The following is a 13,672-nucleotide window of genomic DNA, read 5'->3' as shown; positions in this document are numbered from 1 at the left end:
TCTCCTTTTTATCTCCTGCTCTGTTGTTAACATCCTCAGCTGTGCTCAGACCCCTGCATGAGGCTAACGCTCATAGCGGATTGGCTGTAGCTGCGTGCATGAGGAGCACTGGGGCCCCAATCAAACGCAGGCAGGAACAGGAAATGGAACGGGAGACAGGAAGCGCCCGCCCACAGGGCCCACCCAGGTACCACCACTGTCAACCCTTATGTATCCACAGCGGTGCCTGTCTCAAAATCACCTCAAAACCCCTCACTTCCCTCCCCTTCCTCCCTCACTTCGTGTTTGTCCAAGCTCAAGCTGTCCTCAAACCCACCTCAGGACTCCGCTGTGTGTGTCCTCTGGGTGCTGGCTGTGTAGAAACGCCTCAACACCCTCATGTGTGCGTCTTCAGCTCTGGCTGGACAAAATCCCAGAAAGCTTGATTTTGTAACCCACTCCCCCAGCACTGCACTCTCACATCCAGCTCTGTGTATGTGTGTGTGTGTGTGTGTGTCTGAATGTGTACGTTTTCTCAAACACACACCCTTGACTATATACAGCAACTTATTATCCGCTTTGTGTTTGTGTTTGTTGCAATGCAGTAAAAAGCTGCTTTGCTGTTCTCTGTGTTGCCATCAAGAAGAAAAAGAGGGAGAGGGAGAGAGAGTTTCTCTCGGCTTTTCTGTGCTTCACTGCTTCCCTTCATTGTTGTTGTGCTGCTCTTTGTAGCTTTGTGCTGCCAAGACTTCCCTCTGCTCTTTGTGTGCTGCTGATCTGTCCTTCTGTGCACTGCAAAGCTGCAGTCCATCACTGTGTTTCTGTCCTGTGTGCTGCCACGCGACTGCAGTCACAGATCCTGTGCCGCGCTTTGTTTCCGTGCTCTCTGCTTCTATGTTTGTCTGTTACAAAAATTCAGTCTGCTTTCCTACTGATGTGTTAGTTTTGTTGCGTAAGGAGGGGAAAGTGAGTTTTAACATCAGTTTCATCAGTTTTAATATTCAGAAATCAAAGTATTAAGAATCTGAGATGCACTGATGACTTTTGATAGCCAAACACATAGTTTTAAAAATTCCCAATTGGATGCAACACATGCAAGAGACACGAGGCTTAATGATGAAAACATTAAAAGAATAGAACTGAAAGTTAGTTGAAAAGGTCAGTTTGGTTATTGACCTGCAGATTTTTTGCCAATTAATCATCCCAACTGTTTTCCTAGGAAAACTCACTGCATTTGTTTGTTAATTTGTTTATAGTAACCTGAATGTCTTTAGATTTTAAAAATATGCAAGTGCAAAAAATGTACAGAATGTCCTAGAAAAAAAGAATGAATATAGTGAGCTTTATTGTGAAGTTCTAGTCTTTTCTCAGGATCTTAGATTCTTACTGAGTCAGGAAATTAGATGTATAATCTCAAATGTGCCTTAAAGGGCGGTCATTAAACTCCTAAAACCTCAAATATTCTTTTGTTAGATCTTGTAATTAGTTTTGCTGCTCCACTCTGAAGAACCAGCACAGACCAGAGACTGATTGAATGTGCAAACTAAGCCATGTTAATATTGATTTTAGTCTGTGTTTCATTAAAACTGAACTTAAACTGGAGTAAAACTTTTTTTTTTCTAAAATAATAAATTGTAAATCCAAACTGTTAACAGCGAGACTGAGGGAAAAGAGGAGGTGGAGGCAAAGCTCTCAGTGTTCTGCCTCTTTTATTACCTTCCTCCTCTCCTCTATTGATCAACATAAGCCTCTGATTTATAGCTCAGTGCTGCAAAGCCTGCTGGGTAATTACTAACGCTGAAAAGAGACAGGAAAGTTAAAGTGGGGGACGGGGGTGGGCGCTCACATAGACACACGTGTGTCTGTGCACACTACACAGAAATGTACAGACTTTCTATTCACACATACAAGCACACACACGCACAAACATTAATAGTGTCTCATGTCTCTGAGAAAATCCACTAATGTTCAACATATATCATATCCCTCATTTATCAATATATGCAAATCAATAAAAGGATATGAGACTGAATTAGTCTATGTCATAGATTGTTTTCAGTGCTGATATACTGCACCAGTGCAGAGTAGTGGAAATCTGATTACATTCTGTGTAAGATGGAAATGCTCAAATCAGACACTTAAGTTTGTCATCAGTCAGTCAGTGCACCTGAGCTTGTGCCTGATTCATAAACAGCATGGCTGTGAAATCTCATACACGAAGCGATGCTTGCACAAGGCTGTTTGTCCGGTATGTAAGTGAGCTTGTGTGTGTGTGTGTGTTTGTTTACCTGATGTGCTGTCGTGACCTTCCCTCTATGCAGTAACTCACCTGACGTCAGAGCAGCTTTGTTTTTCTGTCCTGCTGCCGGCTGACTGACGCGCTCCCTCTTTTGTGTCCTCCAGTGAACAGCCTGGCCCGGTCCAAGTACTGCTGACGCCCAATCAGGAGGAGGAAGAGGACCAGGCAACGCCCAACAGGGATGCTGCTCTGGGCCAAGGCCAGAACCCGCCCCCTCCGCCCTATCGCCCCCCTCCCCCTCGACCCCCGCTCACCCTCAGCATCGCTCACCCTTGCGCACCTTCCAGCCAAGGGGAGGAGGAGGATGGATGCGCGGGCAGGAGAGGGGAGGAGGAGGAGGATGGGAGGGAGGGGACAGGGGTGAGGCTGTGTGAGTTGCTGCAGGCAGGGGGGGTGAGTGTCAGACCACTGGGGAAGCACTTAGCCATCTCTCTGCCCTCGCTTCCTCTGCGTCTCTGGGATACACAAGTCACACACACCTCACACTCCGCACACCTTGAACCCACTCACGCACAGCCTCCCCCACCTCCTCCCCCTCCGACCTCTAATCCACCCCTGTCTTCCCCTCTGGAAGCCTCCGGGCAAAGGAAACCTCTCACGCCGCTCTGGCAACCACCGCGGCCCCATTCCCCCGCGGGCACTGCTCAGCATTGGCCGAGGGAAGAAGCTGCTTCAGAGACACGTCATTGGTCCTCCTGGAGTTTGGACCGCCCCGACGCAGTGGTGACGCCGTACGAGACACCCCCAGACCGCTGCATTCCCATCAGGCCGCAGGCATCAAGTCAAAACTACAGCTACAGTTGCCAGTCCTCTCCAGGTCACTACAGCTCCCAGCATGCCCCAGGGCGACACAGTAATCCCTGCTGTGACCGCAAAGAGGCTGAGTTTTCTGAGCTTGATTCCCTTTACCAGGCCAGTCTGCTGGCTGGAAAGACAGGTACACACACACAGACACACATAGCCACCATAACACAATCTGTAACTATTGGAACATTTAAACCCACCATTCAGTGAAATTAATTGTGCTCAGAATATGACATACCGTTGTGGCGTAATGACTAAATTATTAATTTTCACTATCAACTTAAATTATATTCACGATGCAAATCTCCTGTTCCACCACATCCCAAAGGCCTCTGTTGGATTGAGATTTGGTGACTGTGTAGGGCATTTGAATAAACCAGTTCGAGATGATCTGAGCTCTGTGCTTGCTGGAAGTAGCCATCAGATGGTTGTGTGGGAAAATTCCCAGTAGATCAGCAGTTTCTGAAATACTCAGACCAGCCTGTCTGGCACCAGAAACATCTCATATTTAAAGAGATTTGTATTTTTGTCCATTCTGATATTTGATTTGAACTTAAGTTCACATTTTTGACCACATTTTATTGCTTTCATATTGTATGGCTGATTCAATACATGTAGTGAGTGTGTTTGGGCCTTTTGATGTACGATAAAGAAAGGAATTAAGGATGTCATACATAGACTCTTAAGATCTTAGAAATTTGTGATAGATTTTTGACAATCTCTGCAAGTTTTATGGATTAAGAAAATTGGCAAAGTGGTGAAAAACACTAAATACAAAGACAGAAAGGAGGGAAATGTAGAACCACAGCGAGGCACATGTGAAAACAATAATAACACAGGAAACAACTAAATGGTGGAGACTACAAGGAATGTGACCGCATGTCTTTTATTTACAACATAGAAAACTCTTTTTGCTTGTAGGCTCACTTTTTGAAGCAAGCTAAAATGCTCCATAGATTTTTTTATTCAGCTGTAGTCCAACTATAAGCACATTTTTAATTTATGTCCTCAAGTATAAAACCGCTACAAAATTATATGTACGATCAACAGAACTTTGTGAACTGAAAATGAGGATTTTACACTGGTTTATACATGGGGACAATTTAACAATTTCAGTATTTTTTTTGGTCTGTTTACTGTAATTAGCAGTGGTAGCTGTTAATTTCCAACATGCACAACAGTATATTGTTGAGATTACCTCATGTTATATACTGTGCATATCAGTATGTAGTATGGAACTGAGACACAGTAAAGAGTACTGCAGTAAACAGGCTACTGCAGCAGATGTTACTGCTTTCCACTTTTATATTGATTTTTCTATAGGGTCACTTCTCTCTGTGTTAAATGTAAAATTTTAGAGACATTAAAGAAATGCTTTAAAAAAAACTTTGGAGTTTCAGTGAAGGCCTCGGTCTCGGTCTGTTTACTGCTTCGCAGGTAAACATCGCGCTGGCTCATTAAATATATACCAAGGATGTGAAACTTATTTTACATTGTGGGCACCACACTGTATCTCCCACTTTGATCCTAAATAGGACAAACCAGTGAAACTCCCCTTTTAGCCAGTGTAAAAAGTTTAATTACACATTTAATCTCTTAAATATGTCAATTTTAAAAAAAAGAAGACGTGCAATTTCAACTGTCTTTTACATGATAAAAAAAATGCTGCCGTAGCAAATGAAAGAAATCTGCATAACTTTTTGGGCATAAATTGTAAGAAATAAATGTTTAAAATGAATAAAATGTAGCTCATTGCCCAGACTGTGCTGTAATTATAAGGTTGTTCATTCACAGAACATTTCTTTTTATTCGTTTTTATCGTGGATCCATTGTAAAAACCCCCCAAAAAAACCAGAAATTTCTATGATTGTAACTGATTATCTATTACTTATTTACATTGGTGTAGTATAAATGGCCATGTGGGAGGTCTGCTTTAGTGGGAAAAGTTGCAAAATTTCTGAAAATATAGTCCAAAATGTATTACCTCCTTCTCAAAGCCATCCACTGGGTCAGATTTGAGTCTTTTCCGGGATGATTCTGGCCCTTGTGGCCTTCTGTTTGACACGCCTGATATATACTGTATGTAAACATTTGTCAAATCATAAGCAAAGTTTGTTTAAGTTACTTATTAATGAATTCATGAACGACACAGGAAATGTAAGCTGTCAGTCTGACATAATTTGCAGACCACGCTCTGTTCATATTTTCACCATCTGTGTGTTCCCAGGCTGCAGCCCATCGGAGAGGCTCATATCCAGGGTGGGAGGGCAGGCTCGCTCCAAGACCCCCAACGCAGACATGGAGAGGAGTGCGTACGGGGCGGACTGCACCAGCACCCCCACCTACCTCAACAAGGCAACACCTACATAGTCCTTTGCAGAAACTGTTCATGGGTCATCAGTTGGATCCATTTTCCAGCGTCTGACAGACATTTTCTCCCTCTGCAGCCAATGATGTTGCGGGATTTTGGGGTGGAGCCTGATGATGGGGAAAACCTGAGGAGAATTGGACGCAGCCTGAGCGGCACAGTAGTGACCTCGCGCCGCAGCCGCCTGACTGCAACCCGCAGCTTTGTGAGTGTGACTACTTGGGCTCTGCTGCCTCCTTGCGGCTATGCTGTTAAACTGCACCTGCCTGATGTCTTGCGGTCACATTGCTTTTCCCTGTGCTCTTCTTCCCCCCTCCCTCCCCCCCGCTGTTTGTCTTGTTTCTTCCTTTTGTCCTGCTATTCTACTTGCAATCTGTCCTCCCGCTCTCTTCTTCTCTTCCTCTTCTGTCCTCTGTCTCTCTCAAAGGTGAAGCAGGCTGATGTCAGTGCCTCTCCTTGCTTACTTCCTCTCTTCTGAGTCCCTGTTGCTATTCCACCACTATCATCTCCTTCATCCTCCTCATCACCAACACCTTCTCATCACCACCTCCCTCCACTGCTTCACAGGTAAACACCGCGCTGGCTCATATGATGTTGCACTGTGTGTTTCGCCTGCATCAAGAGTGGATTTTTGGCTGGCTACTTTATGTGCCAGATAAGTCTGTTTTAGAGCAAAGTAAAAGTCTTCTCCTCTTTTTTTTTTTATTATTTTTCTCGTGAATATTCGCCTCCTGGCAAATTGGGCTCATCTGGCACAAAAGTAGGCTGCATATCCATATATCTAAAACCAGGGAATCCTCACTGATTTGCAAAAAATGTGAAGACCCAAAGGTGATTTTAAAAGAAATTTGGCCTGCAAATCTGTCATGTGTCCAGTTCATCTAAAATTCACAGAAGGAAATTTGAAATTCTGAAAAGTAAACACTGATACCTTGATTTAGAGGTTAAAAAAAGACACCTTCCCACTCTCTATAAGGAAAAACGCTGAAAACAAGAGGGATGTCTTAAAAAGGCCCCCGAAGCAAAAACATTTCAGCCTGTTAGGTTTTCTGTTACGTCAGTATTACACACGACATATCTGCAGATGTGTCGGCTCTGTTTGCATCATATTAGTTTTTAAACTCAAATTGTGGTGAATAGTTTGACAGGCAGAAGTGTCGTTTCAGGTTTTTACACTTCAGCTTCACAGTGCAAAAATAACACCTCGCTGTGGGAGCTGAAGCTAATGCGCATCGATCCAAAGTATTTTTACAAGCTGCTGTACATGTCACACACCAATGGTCTCTCTTAGCAGAGAAAAACATAAGAAGAAATGATAATTTCTAGTAATTAATTAGCAGTGCATTCAAAATTCTCACTAAATCATGGCTTAAAACAATTGGTTTAAAAAAGTCAGCAATTGAGTAATCAGGTTTTCTTCAACTTCTTAATCTAAAAATATACATGCATTAAATATTGGAATATATATGTAGTTTTTAACATACAATTTCTTTATGTCTTATGGTTGGTTGTATGTTATAGGAAAAGTTATGCATCTGAGCTGTTATTAGCTTATAATAAACAAGCAAGGGAAAAAAAGAATCAACAAGCATGCACGTTGGTCCTTTTGATCTTTTCTGTTTTAAATTCAAGGTGAAATTATGCATAACCTGCCTCCCGGCACTATGCTTTTACTTGCCAAATGCTCTTGGCTGTCTTGCATTGCGCTTCATTCACATGTGCAGGTCTTTAGACTGCCTCAGTTTTATGCATAAACAGTGCTATATGCTGTTTTCAGAAACCAGGATATGCTAGATACAAAAGATCCTAAATAAACCGTGCACTGTTTAGAATATGCATGTATACACAGTGAAGAATGACCAGTTTTTAAATGTTCCATATAAAAAGAATCAAATGTGGAATTTAACAGATTTTACTATTTAGATTATATGAAGCTGAGGGTGATGCACTGATTGGGAAATTCTGCATCCATACTCACAGTTTATAATTTAATCTCCCCATTTGGGCCAAAGAAGCAAATAAATGCTGATTATAGAGAAGTAGCATGGCTGTTCTGAAATTTTAGCCTCTATCACCACAGGTTTTTTAAATTTTTATTTATCAACAGTCAAATATCTGTTAATGACATCTTAAAAAGAGGTGTCACTGCATCCTGCATTGTTTGATATAGATCTTATATATATATAGATATATAAGATTCTGCTTTTGTATCGATGTACAAAAAGAAAAGATAGCGTAGTATTTTTAAGGTGTCCCACAGGGATTTCCCCTGGGATGCTGTACAGCTATAGTTTATCAGATTGTATGGGACAAGTTTAAGTAGAGCTTGGGGAAATAATTCTTGAGATCTTTGAAAACTGTGTTTAAAGCATCAGTGTGTGACAGTTTGTGTCTTTTACACTCTGTAAATCCCATGATTGAAGATACATGTGTAAAATCGAAGCATGTGTGCATATTCCTGTGAATGACCACATCTGTCATGTTTGACGTGCACCTTCTTACTAATCTGACCTTTTATCTTCATGTCCAGGAGCTGTCGGACAGTTCAGGGAGTTTCTGGCTGTGTCTGACGGGGGTCAAGCTTTCCTCAGACCATGGTCCTTCAGTGCTTCACTAATATCTTACCGCAACCCGTCCACGTGGGTCCACAACCGCTTCACCTTGACGGACCTGGAATCGGCTCAGGAGGATCGACTCAGCTCCTATCCTGTTCCTCCTCCTCCTCCTTCAGACGACATGCACACGCAAACACATGCACGCACACATGCACATCTGCACTGACGTAGAGCCTCCCTCAGCGCCTGCAGCACCCTGCTTTAGCCCCTTCTTGCCTTCCTCCCTTCCTCCTCCCCCTACTATTCTGTCTATGCAGTCACTCTGACCCCCAACTACAACCTCAACCTTTCCCCCTGCTTTCCGGGACTGTTTCTCGTCTCCCCCTGGGGTTTTCAGAGGGTTTCCAGGTGAGCTTGCTGCTTTTAGCAGTCGCTCACCAGCCGCATCCAACTAGGACTAGAGCTCTCTGTAGACTCGCCCTCCAACCCACAGGACCTTTAGCTCAGGGGGGGACTCTAACCAAGTAGCCACGCCTCTTCCTCTCTCTTCACGGGCATTTCTTGTTGGACGCACACGTAGCTGAACTAGGTCTGTTTCAGATGGACAGCCATATTTTTTTCTCTTTTTGTTTTTGGGTTTGTTTTTCTTCCTGTGTGTGCGCACAGTTAATCTGCCGAGACTGAACTCTCTAATAACTAAGTCGTGTACAGAAAACTCACATATGAAACCTGTATGTTAATTAATAAGACCTTATGGAATGTTGATAATGATAATTAACAAATATTGATAAACTTAAAGTGATACTTCCTCATGTCTGCATTTCAAATAGGAGTGGAGTGCACTTCACAAGTGTCTAGCTGGAGTTTCTGCCCCCAAACCGCTCGCCGACCTAATGACAGCTCTCCCGTTTCTACCGGGAGCTTGAACAAGAAAAGCGCTTCCTTTTTTCTCTGCTTCTTTCCCTCTTCTTTTCTTTCTGCTCCTCTTTTCTTGCTCTCTTATATTCTCGCTTGCTTTCTTTGTTCCAAACAGGAAACAGTAGCACCAGAAATAGGCCAGCAGCGGAGGAAAGTCTAGAAGGAATGAGAGAATGTAGGTTAGGAAACCCTTCTCTTAGGCTTTTAACAATGAAAACAGATGACTCAAGTGCACTTTGCAAGGTGACTCGGCAGAAGTGCACTTTCTGAAGGCTATTTGAACGTGGAGCAGCTGGAGAGAAGTCGATGCCGTTTGTTTTCACTCCAAGGCCTCAGGTGAACTTCAGTGACACTTATGAATTCACACTTTATTATTCCCCTCCCTCCTCCCACTGAAACTGGTTTTGAGACCTCAGATGTGTTCAGAAAAATGCTCATCTTCAACCTAAGACAGTGACATGTCTAATATGAACATGCTTTATATGATAGATATGTATTAGAGGTATATTTTCAGCCAGTGAGCTATCAGAGATGTCAACCATTCCTCAGTTGTATGAACAGTTATTACGACTTAATTCACTCTTCCCTTTATTGGGTAGCATTCTGACGTGTGTAGAGTACTTTTATTATATGCTTTATTCTGTTAAATATCGTATAAACTAACAAAGTCCTTATTAAACAAAAGGCCAATGTAATGTTCTTTAAGAATTTACTGATGTTGAATGAACGTTGTAACTAAACCAAAGGATGGCACCTAACTCAGAGAGTTAAAGTAAGAATTTATTTTTCCATTTAGGTTCAGATTTTGTGGTTGTATTTTTGTTTTTTTCTTCGTTTTTTTTGTGTTTTTGGATTTTTTTTGTTGTTGTTTCTTTGGATGTGGGAGAATGTAGCCAATTGTAGCGCATGAGTCCGCTATGCAAATCAACCTTCCCTCACAGTCCTTTACTGGAGACAGTCAGGAGGCAGACACGCCCACCCCTCACGGGTGCTCTCATGGACTCTGGCAGAGACACGGAGGAGGAGGAAGAGAAGATCTCATGTTTATTGCTGCTGGTGAACTTTGTTGTTCTGCATCTACTGCTATGTTTCAACCAATGGAATGCAAAAAGAGAGCAACGAGGACGCAGAGAGCAAGAGGGAGAAAGAGCGAATGAATGTAAACTAAAGGATGAAAGTGTGTGTTTGCGTTAGAGGAGGGTGGGAAGCTAACTGACAAAGATGGTTATTTGTGGGTGTGTGTAGACTTTATGTGTCAGTTCTGGGGTGGTGTTGCTCGGGGAAAGAGGGAACCTGTATTTTTGCAATAAAGTTATTAACAATGCACTCCCAAAGGGGGCGTAACCACCGTAACATGTGTTTCATTATTTGTTTGTGGGGAGGAGAGCGAAAAGAACTTAACTTTCAAGAAAAAAGAAACCAACACCAGTCTGGTCTTAATCCAAATTAACAGGAAAACTAATTAAGCTCTTAAGCAGTGTTTTTCATATATTTACATATAATACACTAATCTACAGCTAAAATATTCCTCAAATATAGAAAATTTAAGAATTTTTGGTCAGTGAAACTAATAGTAATGCTTAAAATTAGTGTTTCAGCTCATCAAACAAATTTAAATATTACACAAAGAAAACACAAAATGCAGTTTCTAATGAAGGTGTTTATTATTAAGGAGGGAAAAATCCAAACTTACATGACCCTGTGTAAAAAACTAATTGCCCTCTAAAACCTCAAATTAAGTTGGTTAGGATGTTCAGGAACAGCCCAGCAACCACCAAGGCTCAAGTCTGTCATGAACTGGAAACTGCTGGAAATCCAGCGTCACTGTCCTCAGTGAAGCAGGTTTTTCTGTACATCACTATGGACCGAGAGCATGCCAACCAAGAAAGATGTCCCAGCTACAAATTCTATACCTTCAAGCTTGATTTCCAGCTGCCCACATGGACAAACCAAATAAAAAACAAGACATATCTATGGAGGATTTAAGGTTAGACAAGCATGGTGGTAGCGTGCTCTGAGACTTTTTTTTTTTTGCTGTCAGTAATCTTGATACATTCCACAAAGTGGATGGAATAATGAAGAAGGAGGACGATCTCCAAATTCTTCAGCTTTACTGCAAATTAACAGCTAGATGCTTGAAACTTAGACATAATTAGCTGTTCCAACAGGACAGTGATCCAAAACTGGTTTTCAAATCCATCAAGCAGGATGACGTTACACTTCTGGAATGGCCGTTCCATAGTGCTGATTCTCAACCCTACCTAAAATTTATGGTCTGTGCTTAAAAGCGGGGTTTTTGCCAAGAAATCAACCAGTTTGAATTAACTCTACCAGTTCTACCAAGAAGAATGGTCAAATATTCAGCTGTAATTATGCCAGAAGTTTATTGATGGATTTATTTAATCACTTAAATATTCAAAAACGAAATAAAAAATATTCTGTATATTCTAATACAATTTTTTTTTAAATTTATTCAGGGATCATTTATATTGTTTAGGGATCAGTAACTGACCAGCGTTAGTTCCTGCAGTACTTGAAAAAAAACTGCTACAAAATTTTTTTTGCATCATATTTCTCTTAAACAGTGTTTAAATGTGTGTGAAACTGTGAAGCTATATTACTAATGTCTTCCATTAGGTCAGTCTGCAGTTAGCCTGCCTACCACTAGATGTAAGCAGTGATACGCTGGCCTGCCACTTGCATTTACCCGCTACAATCAGTCACTCCCACTCATGCACAGTAGTGTTGATATAATTCATAAGCACCCTCACAAACGCACACACATTGCACTTACCCAGGCAGCCTTTTATTATTACTACTGAACGTATGAAACTGTGTGTTGAGGAAATAAATATTTTACATCTTTAGCAAATGCAAAAGATTCAGAGTGAGATGAAGAGATGACGGAAGCCATGAACAGTGCAATAATCAAGAAGATGCACACTGATGATGAAGTGAATTTTGTATAAGTGATGATTATTTATCAAGAACACAACTGAGCTTCCATAATGAACACATGAAAAATATATTTTTATATAGCTACTCAGAGAAAGTTGATTGATCACATATAAAACACACAACATTGCATTAATTTGATGTCATGCCACTGTTTCTAGTTGGAGTCAGAATAGAAAGTGGGATCCTTTCAAATTTAATTAATGAGATGTTGCTAAGAGAAGTGTGTATCTTCCTTGCAAATGTCTTCAGCATTAGTCAAGCAGTCTGACCACCACAGCACTGCAGAAAAATATTCATGTAAAGATTAATCTTTATCAGTTTGTCAGGTAAACTCTGAGTTTTAATTTTCGGTTACACCTTGTTAGACTGCCTGCATCCTCTCTGCAGCACTTTATCTCTTCATTCTTATAAAACTAAACAATAGAACTGAAGTGAGAACCGCAGTTAGAAGTAATTTCAACCTGAGAACAGTAGTGAAAGGAAAAGTAAAGACAATAAGGCTGCACTAAAGGAAGTGGGTCAGAATAAAGAGAATAAATGGAGATGATACCTTCAACAAAGATACTAGCATAAATGATTCAAGTGTCTTTCAAGGCTTTGGTTTTCTGAAAAAAACAAAACAAAACAAAAAACACTGAAGGAAATTGCAGTGCCACATTTTCACCTTTTAAACAAAAGTGCCGCCGATGGATAACTGAAAGAAGGGGAAAACAGAATTGTTAAGAAGACTGATGAGCCCCTGGATGAGCAAACGCAAACACTGAAAAGGCAAAGCTAACTGCAAGTCAAAGAATTTGTTGTGAGCCATGAAATCTACATCAGGAATAAAACAAGACTGCTGCCAGCTTCCAACTGTGGATGACAATACATTTAATTTGGGGAAGATAATTGTCTGTAATGATAAAAGCTCTCACTTGCTCACACTCATAGCCCCACTTAGTGTTGATTCTTAACACCGCATACTGGTGTGAGGTTTTATGAAGTTACATGAATCCCATTTTGCAGAAGGCCAGAGCGAACAATTCAAAGAAGAAAAGAAAAAAACTGAGAAAATAAAATTACTTGACGATGGGCTGAAACTAATCCAGACAACCTGAAGGTAATTAGGAACATCTTAACTCCTGAATGCTGATCCGAGGTCAGCGCACAGCACTGAGACAAGAGGTGTGATGAGGCACTTCGAAAATGAGTGTGAACTGTTGCACCTGTATTAAAAAAACGCAACTATGACGTCAATACATCTGTGACACTATCAGGTCATCCGAGCTCAGCAGGAAGAAAATTTCTTTTGCTGTGCAGGGTAAAAATCCCAATCTTGGCATTTTCTTCACTGAGGAAGTGGAGAAACAATTCCACACAGCTGGGGAGAGAGGTGGCATGAATCATAAGTTTTTTTTTAATTTTAGGTTTTCTTGTTCAGTTCTTGTTTGGTTGGATTTAAGTACCAAAACTACTTGGTTAAGTCTAAGAAAAAAAACACAGTTTAGCCATTATCCTTTAGCATCTAATTTAGGAACGTCTACACACCGGAAAATGATACTTGGGACTTAGGTCAGTTTATTTTCCAGAATTTTCCTTTCTCACAATCTCCACAGCAGGAAAAAAATCCACTTCAGATGAGTTTCCACTGCCGGACATATGGTTCGTGTTTAAGGTTTAGTATCGGTAAGACCTTCCAGGTGACATCACACAATGTCCACTTTGCTAGCAGTTAAATGATCTGGACTATTAGCTGCACTAATTGGACTACAGTACAAAAAGAGATCACAGACAGCTCACAGGTTAAAAACT

At 41.3% G+C, this 13,672-nt stretch overlaps 1 protein-coding gene across 2 annotated transcripts in view; it reads left to right on the top strand.

Moving 5' to 3' along the window:
• usp54b (ubiquitin specific peptidase 54b) overlaps positions 1-8,067 on the top strand; it is a 46,778-nt gene extending 38,711 nt beyond the window's left edge. The window contains exons 15-19 of one of the 2 annotated variants that reach the window (XM_085360910.1): positions 40-187; positions 2,383-3,215; positions 5,310-5,437; positions 5,530-5,655; positions 7,981-8,067. In XM_085360910.1, the coding sequence (XP_085217036.1) occupies positions 40-187; positions 2,383-3,215; positions 5,310-5,437; positions 5,530-5,655; positions 7,981-8,067 (1,322 nt within the window). Of the gene's footprint in view, positions 1-39; positions 188-2,382; positions 3,216-5,309; positions 5,438-5,529; positions 5,656-7,980 lie in introns of those variants that run through there. The other variant, XM_085360911.1, reaches the window with a different exon arrangement.
• Positions 8,068-13,672: the final 5,605 nt, after the last annotated feature.

Source organism: Diplotaxodon limnothrissa, linkage group LG8 (genome assembly GCF_057381915.1).
Source record: "Diplotaxodon limnothrissa isolate DT_005_m linkage group LG8, D_limnothrissa_male_GT1.1, whole genome shotgun sequence".
NCBI classification, from domain to species: Eukaryota; Metazoa; Chordata; class Actinopteri; order Cichliformes; family Cichlidae; genus Diplotaxodon; species Diplotaxodon limnothrissa.
Note: the sequence above shows the minus strand (reverse complement) of the source record. Positions and strands in the feature narration are given on the sequence as shown.